This window comes from Castor canadensis, chromosome 15 (assembly GCF_047511655.1).
Source record: "Castor canadensis chromosome 15, mCasCan1.hap1v2, whole genome shotgun sequence".
NCBI classification, from domain to species: Eukaryota; Metazoa; Chordata; class Mammalia; order Rodentia; family Castoridae; genus Castor; species Castor canadensis.
Genome location: NC_133400.1, coordinates 77,364,765 through 77,385,070, shown reverse-complemented (window position 1 = coordinate 77,385,070; position 20,306 = coordinate 77,364,765). Strand labels below are relative to the sequence as shown.

The 20,306-nt window shown below is 34.4% G+C and overlaps 1 protein-coding gene across 1 annotated transcript in view; it reads left to right on the top strand.

Annotated features, from left to right (window-relative positions):
• Malrd1 (MAM and LDL receptor class A domain containing 1) overlaps positions 1-20,306 on the top strand; it is a 598,455-nt gene that overhangs the window by 315,246 nt on the left and 262,903 nt on the right. The window contains exon 27 of the mRNA XM_074056557.1: positions 18,692-18,937. Coding sequence (XP_073912658.1) covers positions 18,692-18,937 — 246 coding nt within the window. The remainder of the gene's footprint in view (positions 1-18,691; positions 18,938-20,306) is intronic.

Genomic DNA, 20,306 nt, shown 5'->3' with positions numbered 1-20,306 from the left:
ATTTCGCAAAGCAAGGCACTGTCTGCCCTCTCTTTTGGATTACCTTCTAATAGGTGTTTGTATAAAAACAGGCTTGGAAAATGTAGATTTGTCTCCCTTCCAGTTCAGTACAGGTTTACTAACAGCTTTGGAGTGCAGAGATTATTTCTTCATCTGGAGAAAAGAGCAAACAGCCCATTATAAAACATCCAAGTTCCTTAACCTCAGGGTTTCTCCCCTGTCATGCCATCCAGTGCATGTTCAAATGCCATTTACTCATCTTCACATCATCCTGCTGAAACTGAAATTCAGGAAACTAAGAACAACAACAAAGAAGAGACAATGCTGTAGCTACTATTATTTCTGTGACTTGTAAACTATTGTTCATCTCTGACTCAGGCATTCCATGTATTCCACAAGTATCCATGAAACTGTGACTGACTACCTTATTAGTTTGGAAGCAAATCTCAGAGTCCTCACAATCCTTGATACCTAAGGCAAATTCTTAGGAGTAATGTAGGCTGAAGCTCAAAACCTGATCTCTGAGACAGGAAAGAAAATCTTAATTACCCTATGTCCCCTAATGCAGAAAAGGTTGTCTGATCAGAGTTGTCTGCATATTATCATTTGCCTTATCTGAGGATTTAATGTAAGTTGACCAGAAAAATCTGTTAAATTTATGTGGTATCTTAGGCAGCACACAATGCTTGAAAGATTAGAACACCCCCACAAGACCTCAACTGAACTCTAGGTATCAGTTATTGACAACTGTACTGATCTGGAAAAGGGAGATAGTATTTGCCTGAAGGAACCCAAGTACTTGATTCAGTGCCTTCTTGGGAAGTCTCCTCAATACATTTCCTTTGAGAAATAGCTAACTAGACTTCTACTGTGAGTTTGTGGAGACCAAGTGCTTTTCACAAGATTGCAAGGTGTCCAGATATTCCCATCTTGGGTTGTAATTACTTTGATGATAAGAGTAGAGTTAAGAAGAACCAGTAGTCTTCTTATTAGATGGAGAGGGTAAATTCAAAAAAGAATCCAATATGGTCCTACAGATGTGTCTCTTTTTGCAAAAAGAAGACAGGCACATCTTTATGAACCCTTCATCAACAACCTCCTCCCACCTGGGACAATTACAGAAGATGTCTTACCTTGGGACTCTACTTCCAGGAATTTCTCCAAGATACCTGTGCTTGGTTCATTGATGACTTGGCTGAGCTAAGAGCTGATAGTGTCCACTGGGTGGCAGCAGCCATCTAACCCCAAGAACAAGCCAGAGCACTATCACTCCTATCTTGATTTCTTTTCAGTTTCATATCTGAATGCTTTGTTTTAATAAGAAGATCCAAAGCTCAGAGAAGGCAAGGATCACATGTTTTATTCTACATGCTTCCATGATAAGATCTAAATAATAGTCTCCCAGTTCAAGACATACATTTTTAAAATTTGTAAATTTATTTTAGCTGAATATGGGTTTGACTGTTGAATTATTTTTGAAGAAGATTTTAATATTTTGTGTCAATGTATTTGAAACTTATTTGTTCTCTGGTTGTTCTAAAAACAACCACAAGGTCACATAACAATTCACTTTATTGTAATTAGAATAGTTAGATTGCTCATTGGCTAAGCTTTGGATATAGGTGATGCATGGAGAATTCTGATGCCCTGGCAGATTTCCGTGGCCCCTTTGTCCCAGTTAGATGTGCTAAGAGTAGTCCTGGGTTTTGGCTCCTGAGAAAGGTTTCTTCTTGAGTCAAAGAAACACATTAGGCCATATGATCCCTATTTATAAGCCTTGCTACCATCATTATTCTTATGTTTTGCTCCCTATAATTCTAATAGTAATGACTCTTAAAAGTCCCAACATAACCATAACTTACAGGGGCACAGACTTACAAGAATAGCTTTGCATAATTTTATTCTCAGTTCAGCCTGCCAATCAGTGCTTCTTTGAAAATTAGACTGGACCAGTAGAGGCTGTGCCTAGTTAGTGTCCCAATATAATTTGCAAAATGGGTACTGCTTGGCAAGTAATATTGATTTTTGGAGTTCTGTGCTAAAGTTCACCAATGAATTCAGAACCATGAGTAGCAATGCTTTGTAATGTAAAGAATCTCAGACTTGAATTTTTAAATGAGTTTTAGGCTTTTAGCTTCTCAGAATTAAAAATATAGATATAGCTTTGTGTAAGTCATTTCACCTGACAGTTTTGTAATATGAAAAATAACAAATGAAAGACACTGAAACATGAATAGTCTGTTGCTTCCCAATTTCAATTAATTTCGCAGTCTAAAAGATTAAACTCCCTAGAACAACACTCTGAGCACATCATTCCTCTGCTGAGAATTACTGAAGTTCTCTATGTCTAAAGGATAAATTTTAAAATTCTTAAATTAGCCTCCCCCTTTGGTTCAACCAAAGATATGTTTATTGAACAGAAAGATGATAATGCTCTAGGCTCTAGTAATGCCAAAAAAAAAATACCATAAGCCTATGTTTTTTCATTCATTTAGGTTGTTGGCAGATTTTAGGTACTTGTGGTTGTAGGACTGAAGTCCCTATTTCCATGCTGGCTGCTAGCTGAAGGTTGTACCCAGTTTCTAGAGGGGTACCACATCCCTTGACTTGTGGTCCTTTCACTCCAACTTCAAAAGGCAGTAGCAGTGGGTGAAGTTGTTCTCAAACTTGAATCTTTTCTTCCTCCTTTTCAGTTTTTGCTCCTCTCTGATTGCTCTTCTTCCTCTTTTGCTTTTAATAAGGACTTCCATGATTAGATTAGGCCCATCTATATAACCAAGGATGCTACCTTCATCCCAACATCCTCTAACTTAATTACATCTGCCAAGTCACCTCTCTCTCTCGTCATTTTATAACTTATTCAAAAACCTAGGGTAGAGACATCTTTGTTCATTCATTGTTCAGTCTAAAAAACCCAATTTCTAGATCTTTTTTTCTCCCAAAGAATGAGTGAAACTGATAATGTTTGTTTTTGTGGAAAAGTACATCTTTAAAAGAGAGAAAACCGTATACCCCAAACAAGGAAGAACATGACCAAGGACTCAGGTTCATGGGCGTTTAGAGACCCATGTGTAAAGGACCAAGTGTAGTTAGAGGAATTGAGAGACATCTGGTCTGAATGAAAGATAGATGGTAGAGTGAGGACTTAAAAGCAATAATGCTGAAAAAATAGGTTCACACTGGCTTGTGAATCTTTTTTAATGTTATGCTCAAACTATAGAATAAACCTCATTGCAGATGTTTAATGTGGAAATGTGTCAACCATATAGCGGACAGCTGAGTATCCTATTTGATCATATCTTTACTAATTCATTACATAAATTTTGGAATGAGAAAACATGTTATTTGAGTACTCACTCCACTATTGACTTGTTTGGTTACTCTTGAAATTTCAAGTACAGCAAGTATGATCAGACACTGGTGTATGTGCACACACATGTACTTGTGTGTATGTTTTTATATATGCACACATATGAAAATGCTCTATAAAATTACCATGACTCTAAAAAATATTAGTCTAGATGTTAAATGAGGCTGATTTAATTCTTATCCTTGAGTGTGATATGACAATCATGTCTATCATTATTCATGTCTCTTTTCAAATGCTGAATAGGTTATTTACCATGCTGTATCTGCCTGATGACTCCTATTCAGTCTTAAAGCAGTTTGGTACCTAATTCATTTGCAGAGCCATCATTAGTAACCTCTTCATCTCCTGGTGTCACTAATCATTCAAAAAAATCACTTATATCCTTCTATCCATTCTGCTACCATCTGTTAAATTAAGTTACTAGTAAATCTTTGGTACAACTGAATACCTGGCAGTTATTTATGAACTCTGTTAGGACAGTGACATATCTTTTGCTTTATTATGAAAAACAACACAAACTCCATTGTTAGATCCATTAGACCTAAATTCAATCTCAGTCCTATAGAGGCAATGTGGATTTGCACAGGTTAATGAAGATTGCTGTAAAAGTAAAGATGAAAATGATTTTTCAATATTATGAGAATTATTGATAATGTAGCTATAGCATGCCTTGTATTTCAGTTGACATACAATTAATTGTAGCTGTGATAGTAAAAACAATGACAATTAATGGTTATTTTCATTTCCTTTAACCAAGCATATATTCCTAAATTTGTTTTGATGTACTAGTGATCAATTAAGTGATACATTTTTTGCAAAGTATCTTATAATCATTTATATTTCACAACAGCTTTGAAAGTGAGGAATTAATTATATTAGTAACTTTTTGTAATGGAAAATTTGTATACAGAAAGGCTAAAAGGGCTTATTAAGACCAACCTTTGCATCAGTGCTAAGTTCTGTAAAGTGAGTTTAATGTGATGACTTTGGGTCTGATGTATAGTTAACTAGACCAATTTGCTTCTTGCAATTAACCTTGTCTTACCAAAAGTAGATTCACATTACTAAACCTGTCTGGAATTCATTTCCCTGTGTTCATCAAAATTACTTAGCCTTTTAATTATGTAACACTCTCAAAAAATATTTAAGAAGTGTTTTATACTGCTTCTTCATTTGTCTGTTACTTAGTTAAATTTTGTTCTAATATTGTTCAAAATCTTTAAGAGGAAATAATTAAATTTTTATTATCCAAATTACTTCAATTCTTTCAGCCTTTGGTCCATTTCTCAATTTGTTTTAATTCATTTGGGATTATTCTTACACACATTGTATATAAGGCTGGTCATTGGTAAACTTCAAGGAAAATTCAGCAATCTCTCTAGAGAGAACAGTTGAACATAGAAGTGTAGTCATTATTTGCTAATGTGTGATTGCTGTGATTATATATTTTGACTGACTTATGAACTTGGAAGACATTTAGATTTCTCTCAAGTTCAACTTCTTGATCTATTAACAAGACCCTGCTCTCTGCAAGTCTCAGGGGAATGTGATGAGGACAATATAAAATAATACATGCCAATGTCCTATAAAATGGCATATTGATAATATCTAGTGTGATACTAATTTCTCTTTTTTCAAATAATAAAATAGAACTTTATTCTATCACAGACTCTATTGCTATTTAGTAAATGATTAGATCATTTAGCCAGTATCTCCTGCCAAAAACCCTAAAAGCAATTACCTCTCTCATTCTGTTTATACACCTTGAATCTACCAAATTTTCTCTGCACTCTATTTTTTAAATATTTCCAATGTCACTACATCATACCATCATCATCATTGTAACTACTCGACTGTTAACAGTTCACACTTCTTACTATCCTCCCAAACTCCAAACTTTTTCTCCAGATAGAGCCATGTATGTACTGTTCCCTTACCTTGCTATGCACTGCTTTCTCCTCCACTTCACTCAGTTCTCTACTCAAATGTTACTTCTTTAGTGATACAAAGGACCATTCCTTTTCTACCCAAATTTACCCCACTGTGATTTTCTCTGCACATTTAATGATTGTCCTTCTCTAATATAGGGCAAACACCATGAGAATAAACTTGCTTCTCTACTATGCTAGAGCAATATGCAAAGTGCAAAGATCATAAAGAAGTGATCCTTATTTTTTTATTATATAAAGGAGTAAATGAAATAATGATGTGAAAACTTGATATTTTTGGTCTTATTTAAAGCTTGTTGAAAAGCTTAATTCCTTTAGCTGTAGCTTTCTATTCTTCCTTTTTAAATTTTGAGCCAGAATCTCTTTATGTAGTCCAGGTTAACCTTGAATTCACAGCAATCTTCCTGACTCAGCCTCCCAAGTGCTGGAATTATAGACATGAACCACTATAGCTGGATTCACTATTTTTTTAACATGCACTTTGCACTATTGAAGGTATATAGGAGGAATTTCCTTACAACATGTTTTTAGGAGTACTGTTTTTCCTAAACAAATGGGGTGACCTTATCTTACAACCACTAGCTTTTATGATTCTTTATGACTTTCTGTTACAGAACTTTCAGAGGGAATTTGTGGCCCAACTATTATATGAACTGCAGGATCATCTTTATGTTCTAAGTTTATATCTAGATTTACTGTAGTCTTAATGGTAACTACTAACTCCCTACCCACTGATTTAATGAATTTACCAATTTGGCCTCTTCTGTTCTTATGGAAAATAAATGGGCTATAAAAGCATTAATAAAATTTACCTATGACAATCACTCTAAAATTCTGTTTATCACACACACACACACACACACACACACACATATAAAACATTTGGTGGTTACTATGTTGACTCAACCTATTTGTCCTTACACTTTATTGGGTATTCTCTGTGACACAGTATGGCCAGGGCTCCTCCACCCATGAAGGCTGCTACCCATTTGGATTTATACCAGGGGTTAAAAATAGGCTCTATGTTCTTCCCCACTCCAAAAGCAGTAGAACTATCATATTCTTCTCATTATTATTCTGAGAATCGTCAAAATGCATAGCAATAGAAAGAGGGGCAATGAATGTGTCTTCAATTTCACTGCTCAAATGGAAATATGAGAGTAGGCTTTTAACCTTTTTCTGGAGCATTTTGGATTGGAGTGAGTTTGTCTGATTAACTATTTGATCACACAAGGTCAACTGTCCAGTCTTAGAACAATATATGAGGCATTTCAGTTGTATCTACCTCGTAGGGTGATTTTGAAGATTACATGACATAATTCACAGTAAACATTACCACACAGCCAGGCAGAATAAACATTCAAAAGATTTTTGCTGCTCTGCTATTATTTTGTTTTATAATTGTTTGATAAATGATTATTAATAAAGTTAGGAACTTTGAAGGTAGTCACATAGTAGATATTATAATTTTGGAATTTTTACTTTAGCTTTCTTATCCTTAATTTCCACATTTGAAAATGAAGGTAACCTACATTTCTTACAGTGATTATGAGGATCAGAGGTAATATTCATAAGCACCTAGTGAAGAGGTGATTAATAAATAGTTGTGATAATGATTAATTTTACTATAAACTTTAAAATTGCTCTCCTGTTGCTTTTAGTTTTTGGAGTTTTTTTCCTGTTTCTTTTAGTTATATATTTTATTCATATGCACATAGATGTGTGTAATAACTTCACAGGTATATACATGATGGCATATATGAATATATGTTGTGCATATAAACATATATGCACGCAAAAATGCTAATACCAACTTTACCATCCTTAGATAAACATTTAAAGGAAAGGAAGTCCATACTCTAACCTTGTTATAAGTACTTTGCACTACTAACTATGAATCATGCGAACAATGTCATAAATACCTGAGCTGAAGTAAATTCAAAGATAGTTCATCTACATTAATTTAAAACTACAATATATTGTACAAATGGCAGTGGTGTTCATGCATACAAATAATATAGATATATTTGGCTTCCTACTAATAGAATTTAGCATAAATGCTCTGTTTTCTCTTATTTTTCACTTTATATTAGATAATTGCCACTATATCTTTACATAGAATTTATTTTAATGGGGTCAGCAAGGGTTATAAGTTGAAATTGCTTCATTATAGAGTCAAATTATGCAATGGCATTATTAAACTGGAATTGTGACTGTAGAATTCTCTCTGTAGACATAATAGGAAGATCTTTGCTTAAAGTATTAGGAATGTACATTTGATCAAACTGAATAGTTGCTATTATTGCTATGTTGACACCCCAATAGTCAAAACAAAAGGAAGAAACCCTAATGTTTGTCAATTTTATTATAGTAAGTGGTCATAGCTGATCACCTCTCTGTCTAGCCTTCAATCTTGGTACATATTTCTGTCATCCTCATCCAACAACCCAAATCAACTCACCTTCCAGTCAACCATCTCCAACAGTGCTCTCACTCACTCATTCACGGTATGTGCTCTCTCTCTGGTTTTATGGAGCTCATTCATTCACTTGTTCTTTTTTTCCCCTTTGACAGTACTAGGATTTAAACAAAGCATCTACCACTTGAGCTGCTCTGCCAACCTTTTTTTACATTGGTTATTTTTGAGATAGAATCTTGAGTTGAGTTGATTCTATGTCATGTTAAGGAAGTTGATTTTTACTTCTTTGTATCTAGAGAAGAAACCCTGAAAGACTTTATGCATAGTGGTGATCTAATTTTAATTTGGACACCATCACCATGGTGACAAAGGACTGGAACAGCAGGAGGACAAGAAGAGACACAGAACAACCAATTAGGAAGCTATTTTATTATTTGAGGACAGAAAAAATGTCTTGAAGTCCCTAGAGAGAAGCAGATGATTTCGGAGATATTTAGGAAGTAAAATGGGAAGGTGTGAGTGATCAATTACATATAGGAAATGAGGAAGAAGCATGGAACAAGGAAACTATTAAGGTTTTCTTAATTCTCTTTTATCACTATTCACCTTCCCCATTTATTCTACCTTTTGATACTGGTATTCTGCTATCAGTTTAGTATAGATTCTAGATTATTTTCAGAGAGCTGCCATTTTTTACTTCTCCTCCTCTAAACTGAAAATTTGTTCTGTCTTAATTTCACTACTTCCTCCACAGCTATCTACAGTAGCATGTTCGATCTTCACTTCTCATAAATCATGGTGTCCAGAAAACCATAAACATTCTTGTCACCTGTTCCAGACTGATGATTATCAGAAGAGTCTCAGCCAGTTCCTCAACTATAATTTTCTCTCCATTCTTTCTTTGTCTTGGGATGAGCCCCTGACATTGCCAGGCCACCAGTCTAACCTTGTGTTGTTACTTTTTAAATAAAGCAAATGTTTAATTAATACATATACCAGAAAGGGTCATTGATGAAAAAGTTGTTCTACTGACTTCTATTCTTCTGTTCCTGCTCCCAGAGAAATTATGACTTCTTATGCATTTTTCCAGTAACTTTCAATAAACAATAAACATTGTAGTGTGTGTCTATAAGGTGTGTGTGTGTGTGTGTGTGTGTGTGTGCTCCTCATTCTCTCCTTTGTATCTTTTATTTCTTATTTTAAGACATCTTAGCATTTTTTATTCTGAAGGCCAATGTAAATTTCAGGTGCATCAAAAGTTTAAAAAAAAATTCAAGTACCATGAAACCAAACAGCATTACATAAAATATGGGAGAATTTTGTGTTATATTAGATTGCTGAAAACCACAAAAGGGAAAATTGAAAAATTTGATTCAGTAAAAGCACAAAATATAATTTTGCTAAAGTGATTTTGGTCTTTAGCTTTATTCTCAGCTCATACTTCTAGCTCCAACTCTCTCATAGCAGCCACTCCATTTGTGATACCTAAAGCAAAAGCAATTCTCCTTAAATACGCTAAGCTTCTGTCAGGTACAATGAAACACCATGAGAGATTATTACATTTCACATTTCTTGACAGCAGGACTATCTTCCTGCCACCCTTGGTAGTTCAGTTTAAAACTTTAAAAATAATTTTAATGATTAACCTTCTTACCTTAGATTTATAAATAAAATAAGCCAAAAACAGTATGCACAAGTTTTTTACCACCAAGGTATCAGAAATTTCCCCAGGTTAGACTCACAAGGAATATTTGTTGGATTTCTTGTTTCAGTGTTCTTCCAATTTTAATAAGAATTAAATTTATGTTAGCATACCATATATAGAGTTCTTAAATGTTAGGTATTTAAAAAGTGGATATCTATTAAAATGGTAGAATACACCATTTTTCTAAAATGAATATGGTGACTTTGTCATCATAAGTTTTGTCATGTTGATCAAGGTCCTAGAAAGTGTTCTGTGAATATTTGGATTGATTTTCTTTGGAATGAAGAAGGAGGAGGCTGTGGGGACAGTACTTAGATGAACTTTCAAATTTTTTCTGGTTGAGAGATGAGCTTAGGGCTAGAGAACATTGCCCAGAAACACATGAACACAGAAACCTTCTGTTTCCTGAACCAAAGCCCCAGCCATATTCTAATTGCAAGGCACGTGGAAGCAGGTGCTTCTAGTATGAAGCTCAAACCTTTCTTTTCTTCCTTGCTTTCTTTCCATGTTTTCCATTTTAAAATGCCAATTACAATTCTTCTTCCTTTGTTTTTTCATTTTGTCTGTTCCCTAAGGCTACTGCTAGCATTAAAGCAGATGCCACCATTCCTTCCATTATAATATTCTTTGCTAATGGCGAATAAGCCCCATAGTTCCTCATAATTTTAAGTTTACAGCAAATTTCTAAAAAAAGAAGAGAATTTTAAAAGTCACAAATATAAAGACTTTTAAAATGTCTCAGAATATCTCAAAGCAATGAACTGATCTACAGTGACTGGCCTTCTTTCAGAAGATATCAAGAAGTACTAATTGGCTTTATTTTCTATTCTCATGTTACCTACAAGGCTGTATCTAAATCCCTTGCCACATAAGTAAAATTGCAAAGTAAAAAGAAAAATTAATCCTTGACCTGGCCTGGTACAATCAGGAAGGCCTTGGAGTTGTTTAAACTGGCTTGACACACACAGCTAGTCCTTTATGTTCTGTTGAACATGAATGGTTTTCCAGGGCATCTGGATCAAACAAAGCCACTTTGGAACCCTGATGGGTCAAGATCAAAACAAGATCACCTTGTAAGTTTGTCTGAACACAGATCAAACATGAATGTTTTTTCAGCCAAAAGGATGACCAGACATCTAGCTTTCTTTATCTGTATGAGGGAAATCTGCTTCTAGCCACTTACAACTGTGGCCTAGTCTAGTTTTGCCTTTGTTGAATAAGACTTCAGATGCCCTGCTTCCTCATATCCAACTCAGAGAAAAACTCCACTTCCTTGTGAGGCAGGCTACAGATAGAGGATGTTCCAGAACTATATTCATGGAAAGTATATGACCTAATATTATATTTCAGATTAAACATTCCTCTCTTTTGGGCTTTCTATTTAATTGCAGATGTATGTGTAGATTGCCCAGGCCCTGGCTCAGGGAGTCTCAGACCACCCTCACCTGGTCTGGGAAATGCTTATGCCTTTCCCTACTCATTGATTATTGGATGGGAATCACCTGGTTCTTCCCATAGATCAGCATAAGTTTTAAAAGCACCTGGAGAAGAGAGGCAAGCTTTTTGTGCTTCTGGCCTCTACCTAGGTCCATCATGCTCCCTTTAGTATTTCCCTTCCCCAACTGTTAATAAACTCTATTTACACCCATGTGTTTTGCTATGGATTCTTTCATACGAGACACAAAAAATTTGGAAGTCTTCTGATCACAGACTGCACCATTGAAGCTGCTTCTAACCAATTATAATTGTGACCTACTCTAGTTTTGCCTTTGTTAGATGCGCCTTTAGCCTCCTTCCTCATACCCAATCATAGAAAAACTCCATATCCTTGAAGCCCTTTTGAAATAGTCCAAACAAAGCACCACTCCTGGAGTAAGTTATTTCTAACATGCTCTTACAGAAGTACTCCACAGTTCCCTGGGGTGGGTCTTCTCCATTGCTGTCTCAAGTAATAAACCCAGCTTGGGTGGATTTGCTGCTACAGATATATCTGGAAGCTTTTGGCCAGAGAGCAATTTTAAGAAAGAAAATGGGAGATATTGTATAGTACCTCTGAATTACTTTAAGGACTTTACTAAGTGAGATGGGATGCCGTTGGAGAGCTTTTTCTCATTTTTTTGACATTTAAAATTTTACATTTTTCAAATTGAAAAAGATGAAATAGTTTAAAATTCATTGAAATGGTGCAAGACCTATGATGAAACTGTTACATATTTTACACAGATTCACAGATGATTATTTTGCCCATTTGATTTCTATATAAAATTGGAATTTTTCTGAATTATTCCAACATTAATTAAAGACATCACCATTCCCATTTACTCTAAATAACTCAATCTGTTTCCCAAGATAAAGGACATTCTTAGGTGATAATTATCAGATCAATAATATAACATTGAGACATTATTATATAACATATAGACAGCTTCACATTTCAGCAATTGTATAAAATATTCTTCATGTGATTTTTTTAAACCTCATTCAGGATCTAATCAAGAATGTTGGTCTATAAAATTGACCCTTCATGTCCACAGATTCTAAATCCTTACATTCAACTAACTGGATCAAAAGCATTTGAAAATAAAGTTATGTTGTTGATGAGTTTTGCTACATACTTAGGCTTATAATGGTTGCATCTGTAGTCAAGATGTATAGACGTTTCTTTCTTGCCATTATTCCTTAAACAATAAAATATAAACAGCTTATTTCATAGCATGTACATTGTATTAGATGTCATAAGTAATGTAGAGATTATTTAAAGGATATAGGAGAATGTGTGCAGAATTGATGCAAATAGTACATCATTTTATATAAGGAACTTGAGATTTCACAGATTTGCTATTCAGGACACACATAGATACCAATATACAACTATTTAGTTTTTAATGTATCTTTAGATTTCTTGCTCAGGCTTTCATTGTCTTTTTTGACATTGACATCTTTGGAAGAAAACAGCCTTTCAGTTTGTAGACTGTCCCTGAATTTATGTTTGTTGATTTCTCCTAATAATTATAATTGGTTTATATATTTCGGTGACAAGACTGCATGCTTCCTTGATGTCTTTGTTGAAAATCAGTTGATCGGAAGCATATGAAGCTATTTCTGAACTATCTATCCTGATCCACTGATCTACCCATCTTTCCATGAGTCAATACCACAATGTCTTAAATTATTGTAGCTTTATAAAATGCCCTGATAATTTGTAGCGGACCTAAGAGCTCTTCACTTCCATGTATGGTTTAAAATTATTTTGTTGATTTCTATAAATACATCTTGAAAGTTTGACTGGATTATATGGAAATTATAGATTCATTTAAGGGGAATTGAATTTTAACAATATTGAGTTCTTTGATTTGTAAACCTGGTATTTAATCTCTTTATATTTGGGGGATCTATGTTTTATATAAGTCTTTTCTAGTTTCTATTGCAAAGGACTTGAATGCATTTTGTTAAATGTATACCTAGTATTTCATAATTTTTGGTTCTTAAATTTTGAGATTCTCATTTATTGGAAGCAAATAAAAATGTAATTTATTTTGTATATTAATGATATATAGTATTTTGCTAAACTTAGTACCAGTAGCTTTTTATAGAATTATAAATGCATACATTGTACCTGTTTATAACAGCTGCATTAACTCTTTGATAATTTAATCACCTCTAGCATACCTGTATTTTCTATCCTGTTTTCTTTAATTTTTAGCTTCTCAGGTTGTATGTACTTATTGTGTATGGCATGGTGTTTTAAAATATGTGTATGTTCTGGAATGGCTTACTTGAACTAGTTAACATATGATTAGTTAACATCCCACATACATATGATTAGTTTTCATACAGAGACCCCTTGTAATCTACTTTCAGTGATATTCAAGAATATAATATATTATTTTAGCTATACTCACCATGATGTACAATAAATTTCTTGAAATTATTCCTCTTGTCTAAAATGTTACATCCTTTAACCAACCTCTCCCGACTTCCCCATCCCATAGCAACCTGTCACATCTGTATTTGCTTCTAATGAGTTATTTTCTTCCTGGTTATAGATCACATCTTTCTACTTCTTCAGAGGCTGTGAATTCCATGCTGTTGAGTTCTGAAGTGTTGTATATTCCTTTTAAAAATGATCAACTTTGTCCAATAAGATTGTTAATTAGTTTACAGTTCTGTTTTGTCTGTCTGAAGCTAATTTTAAGCTTTTTAAGGGCAGGTGTTAGAACAGAATTCACAAAATTTTTTTCTATAAAGATTAAGAGTGAACTTTTTTATTTTACTGGCCATATAGTCTTAGTTGCCAGTGTTCAACACTGTAAATGTAGTCTAAAGTTTGTCTTCCTCTATTAAACAAACAAATGGGTATGGCTAAGTCTCAGTATAATTTTATTTACTGAGATGGTAGCGTGGATTTGGACTTGGGGTTTAATTTGCCTATATGTAGTCTAAAGTATACTTCTTTTTAGAGTTATTTTGCCCTCCTACTAAAGTATATCCTTTCTAGAGTTTCTACTCTAGAATGCCTTGTGTATTTATTGAGAACTCTACTTTGGCTTGTAGATACACAAACATGCATGGCTCTCTGAGAACCCCAGAAATTTTTCAGCTTACAGCTCCTAGTTATTGCTTTTATAGAAGTTATTGTCTTTTCTTTCTATGGATTATTTTTATACATATGCAAAGTGGAATTCAACTAAAGATAAGTGAATCTCTAGATATCTTTCTCTATATACATCCTTTGTCTTCACTACCCTGTCTTGCAGATTCCAGCACTTCTAGCCTCTGTCTCCTTCACTAGCTGATATCTCTGTTTTCTCCTTGGCTCTCTCTTTTAGACCTTCATCCTGGAAAGTGCCTATAAGCAGACATCTGGGTATTTTTTTTGTCATTTATCTAAGGGGTTACAGTTTTGTGCTTCCTGTTGTTCAATGTTTGAAAACAATTGTTTAATATATTTTGCCTGGGGTTCTAGTTTCCTATATCTGAAGGGTAATTTCATACTTTCTTATTTCCTCATACCAAGGAGCAAAAAATTTCTCATTACTTATTTCGATGTTCAAATTTATCTCTCATTGACCAGTTGTCTAAAAACCATCTCTTTAAACTTTTCATCATAATGTCATTGTGGTTTTTTTTTGAGAATTTAAAAATTCTTGCATACATGACATGCATACAAAAATCTATCTCATTTTGAGCTGTCTTTTCTTTGGACTTAAATAGTCATTTTGCCAAGGCATTCTTCCCCATAATGGCGAATAGTATGTAAATACTGTAGAGTTTGAGGCAGATGTGACATTCAAGTGAAACTGAAAGATCATGGCAGTGTACTTTGTTGGGCTTTGGGGGTAAGGATAGAGACACAAAGATCAGGCAGAAAAGCATGTCAACAATATCACACAAAACAATAGTAGCTTTCATGAAAATAGTAATAGGAGGTCTAATGTAATGTGTTCTAATGTAGAATTGGCAATTGACAAAGTTTGCAAGGAGATTTTTATGTGATTTATGAGATTAAAAGTTGTGGTATGATAATTACAGCTCCTATAGTTTTGTGATCATCTACAGATATCAGATGGACTTCTATCCAAATTTGGTGTAATTTGAGATTGCTTACGCTGTATACACACCAAGAGAACTTGAAACATTTTAATACTCACATAATGGGACTTTCCGAGACAACAGAATGACTTTCAAATATGGCCCAAAATAACTTGGAAGAATAGGAAAGGGGACTGGCTTGGGGTTTTATGGAGCCTGGGGGTACAGATGGAGGGGTCCTGCACACAGGTGTGAGCTTAAGATTGCTTGAAATTCCCACCTAAATGAGGAGCTTCTGGGCTTTCAAACACCTTTCCAGACAGTATGGTGAACTGTAAGGGCTTTCAGCAGGCAAATCAAACATCAGAAAGATGCTTCATTGCAACATGGCATTCATTAAAAGATTTTTTCCTGAGTAACTAGAAGCACCGAGTTGTCACTGACAGACATAGAGAAGACTGTCCATTGATAAGTTTGTAGGAAAATATTCAGTTTAGATGAGGCATGCTAATCTTCAGATATTTGCTAAGCTATAAGATATTTGTTGAAGGTTCTCAACTTTAATCATTTGTTGTCTTGCACAACAGGTATAGAGGCATGACTCAATTGGTCGAGTGCTTGCCTAATTAGTATGAGGCCCTGAGTTCAAGCCCCAGTACTGCCAAAAAAAAAGGCAAAACAAAACAGAACAAAATAAAAAAAATTTTCCCACCAAGGTAGTCACTAACTAATTTAAGAAAAAAATATATATGAGCATGTTATGAATATGTGCTTTTTTTATAAAAATCAAAACTGCACAATTTCATAAGTGTTAGTATCAGACTTATTTAAGGGTAATGGCCCTGCTCTTTAGTAGCTTATGGTTTTGGGGTTTTTTTGTCTTTTGATGTTTTTGGACAAAACAAGAGACAATGATATACAAATAGATAAATAATATTAGTTGATAATTTGTCTTGACATTTACCCAAAACAAATTATTATTGTGTGTTATTTTATGGAAAGAGTATACGAGAGCAGTGATAGAGATTGTGTTCAAGTTTAGTCTTTTTTTTTTTTTTGGCTTCATGCACAAAATTATTTTATTTTATTTTATTTTTTTTCTTTTATTATTCGTATGTGCATACAAGGCTTGGTTCATTTCTCCCCCCTGAAGTTTAGTCTTATGTAATACTTAAATTACCATAAAATGATGTTTTAAAAGAGAAAAACTTTATTATTATCTTTAAATGTTAGCTATATTAATTTGTGTAATAAATCAAAATTTGTGATGTGTTTTTGTTTAGAAACATGTCCAAGTTATTTTTTTCTATATTTTGATATTTTCTTCTATATTTAGGTTGTGGCTTGACTTACTCATTTTGGAGAAAAGTATCCTAAGAACCAGCTTTCTTTAATCTCTTCAAACAAATTGGAATTGACAGAATCAATACAAATGCCAACTTGTATAAAATGAAATAATCTAGTAATTTCTCAGGTTCTCAACAACTTCTTGAGAAATAATGCATTTGGTTACCAATCCCACCTTTACTGGTTCTTTGTGGTGGTGTGTCCTGAGATAGTTGAGTTAATACCATTATTATTCTTTTTAGCCAATGGATTTACAAAATAATTCAGAGACAAGAGACCTGTGTCTAAATCACATCTCTGTTTTTAAAAAAAATCCACAAATCATTTAACATCTACAGTCCTGTTTCTCATCTACATAAATGAGAAAGCTAATGCAAATGGTCTCTCTTTTTGTGTAGCTTGGAAATACTTTAATGATTGATTCTGAGGCAAGTTCTGTACTTGAAACATTAAAGGTTTTTTTTTTATCCCCAATCTTCTAAAATGAACCAGGGATCTAAATGAGAATAGCTTAATACCACACTGCATGGAAGGAAAATGTTAGCAATTAACCTAGGCAAGAAAGTTTTGCTGGAGGCAGAATGTATACTTCAAATCCATTTTCTAAGGTTTGCAAGAGCAAAGGGCATTTACCTAGGCAACTTATAAGCAGTGCAGAAAAAGTGCAGTGCATAAAATAGCCAGTAGCTTTTAGAATACCAGTTTCTGTGCAGCATTCCATCCATCATCATTTGTCTAAAATTTGAGACTGATCCAGATCACAATAGTTTTGTAGGAGGTAGTGTCAGTCAGCTCTTTGTCACTATAACAATTATTTGAGATAATCAATGTATAAAAAGAAAAGGGCTATTCTGGTTCACAGTTTTGGAGGTTTCAATTCATGATCAGTTGCTTTTAGTCATGGTGGGAGTATATGGTGGAGTAAAACCATTCACTTTTGACCAGGAAGCAAAAGACAGAGAAATAGGAAGGGACCAGGATTCCACAATCCATTTTAAGGACATGCTTTCAATGACTTAGAGACCTTCCACTAAGCCCTGACTCTGAAAGTTCCCATAACCTCCCAATATCACCTTCCTGGGGACCAAGCCTCCTAAACATTCACCTTCAGTGAACATTTAAGACACAAACTATAACAGAGGTTTTATCAACAGGAGTTTCCAGAGCATATTACAATAAATCCTTGAACCTTCTCTCATTGCCTCTGATCCATTGGCCCCTCCATCAACAGTCAACTTCCCTTCAGTGTTATGGGATACCACCCTAGAAATAAACCCAGGAGTGTGCTATCAGATCCTTGCCCTGAAAGCTGGGGAAACAGGAGGGAAGACATTTTCCAATTCTATAATACCAAAGATCAAATGTGATGCTAATATTCCAAGTTGGAGTTCTGAAGAATTTTTCCTGCTGAAATACTGTTACTTGTCATGGTTATTCTTGCCATATTGAAGTGACATAATTATAATTATGCCTAGAAAGTGCATATTGAACTGCTTTATCATTTCCAAAGCAGTTTATGTCACTCACTCATTTATTTGACTAATATTTATGATTACCTGCTAAAGTCCCAGGTGCTGTTCTAGGCACTGGTGGCATATATATATAGTAGTCTCTTTAAATTGGTTTAACTTCTTAGTATTTGACTCTGAAAGTTCCCATAACCTCCCTCTTTCTCTCTTTTTACACAGAGAAAATGAAACTTACCAAGTGCTAGTATGAGCCAAGTCACATAACTAATAAATACCTATAAGAGTTCAAACTCAGGTCTTCAAAAGCATTGCTGTTTCTCTTACGTTGTGTGAACAAAGCAACACTGACATTGCTTTGCAAGAAAATTGGCTTTAAAATGCCAAAAGACTGACAGAAAAATATGCATTTTGGGAGAAAAATATGTTGGAAAGTTGTTTGTTACTTATACATGGAAGACTCCGCTTCAAAGGAAGGATCATATGTGTGTATCTTCAGATAAATATTTGAAGGAATGAATGCTCAAATTTACTTTCAAATACTCCATAAAGAATGAACTCCTACTAACTTAAAGATTTTGTTTCAGGGTGAAAAATGGAAAGCCTTTGACTCTCAGATATAATTTATATCCTTAAATGAAGCGTTGGGAGTCTTGGGGTACTTTCCTAAATCAATAAAGTTACATATATTCTTTTTCCTTTATTAATTATCCTGTGAGTGATCTATAGGCCAGAATTCTAGAGCAGATTAGAAGAGAGAGGTAGGGATTAGTCACCTCAAATGATTAAGAATACTATGTTTCCTCTATATTATTATTAATACACTTGTATTGCCTTTTGACCTCACTAAGCATTTGTGGAACATTACTTCATTCTCTTTTTATGGTTTTGTTTTTTTTCTAGGTTTCTGCCCACGTGGCTACCAGGAATGTCAGAATGGCAAATGCTATAGGCCAGAGCAAAGCTGTAATTTTGTAGATGACTGTGGAGATGATACCGATGAAAATGAATGTGGTAGCTCCTGTACATTTGAAAACGGCTGGTGTGGCTGGCAAAACTCCCAGGCTGAAAACTTTGATTGGGTTTGGGGAACTGGCTCTAATCAAAGCCAAAGACCTCCCAAAGACCACACACTTGGGAATGAAAATGGTAGGTGATCAGTTTGTTACCATTGTCCTAATCATATTCGCAAGGTACACCTCCTTGTCTCCCCCAGCAGCAACTGGAGAAACCACTATAGGGACAATTCTAGTCAATCAAACATTTAATGAGTGTGCTCATTTCTTAAGGCAGCTGTAACAAAGTGTCACAGATTGTGCAGCTTAAACAATAGACATTTATTGGCTCTTTTTGGCTCATTGTTCTGGAAGTTGGAAATCCAAAATGAACACCTTAACAGGGTTGGTTTCTTCTGAGGACTGGGAGGGAAAGCCATGTCTTCCATGGCTCTCCCTTAGGCCCTGGAATCCTCAAATATTCCTAGTTTGGAAATGGTGATTCTCCTTGAAGTTCACATTGTCATATCTATTTCTCTGTCAAAATTTCTCCCTTTATGAGGACACAATCATGTTGGATTAGGGTTCATCTTAATGACCTTATTTTCATTATATCTTCAGCAAAGATCCTATTTCCAAATAAGAGCATATCCATAAAGACTGGGAGTTAAGGATTTCAGCTTTTTTTCTTTTTTGAGGGGGGATGCAATTCAATCTATAACAGTGACTAGTTAAAATTAAATATTAATCATTATTTAATAATTACAGTTAATAATGCATGCTGCCCTCAGATGCCTTTCCTAGGTGGAAAATACTTGTAATCAATAGCCCTGAGTTTTGAGAGTCATTTATTCACTATCAAGTCACTTAACTTTTCAGATTCTCAAATTCCTCATTTATCAAATGGAGATAATAAAATTTGCCCTGTATGCCTATTAGGGGTTGTGGAAGTCACATGAGGTGATATGTATGAAGGAAGAGGAATTTGAAACCTGTTGAGATGCTGTGGAAATGTAACATAAGACTACAATATGTTAAGAGTGTTGGATATGAATTGTTTTTGTAGTGAATAACTGAAGTCTCAGAGTCATTGCTCAAGGAGCAAAGGACATTAGCAGGATAAAGAATGGAACTTGAACTTCTGGACTGCACAAAATAGGGAAATAGTTTGAAATTCTGCAAGAGTATAAAAAACAAAGCTTAGCTAGATTCACCAAGACATGAAATGGAAGACCTAAATCCTATTCAAGCACTCAGTTCTACATAATAATATGTTTTGGAAATTTTGATACCCAAGAATAAAGCTCAAAGATTTCCTCTCATGTAGCATGTTAGAAATTTTAGTATTTCATTTACATATTCCATAGGCAACTGAATTTCTGAAACCACATCATATTCCTTTATTTTGATTTCATGAGGCATCTTGGTATTGTTTTACAATAAGCAGATCATTTAAGGAGTCCATTAAATGATTTCTATTACTACTTTGTTGACTCAAGTGTCCTGTCAGATCAGTTCATCTG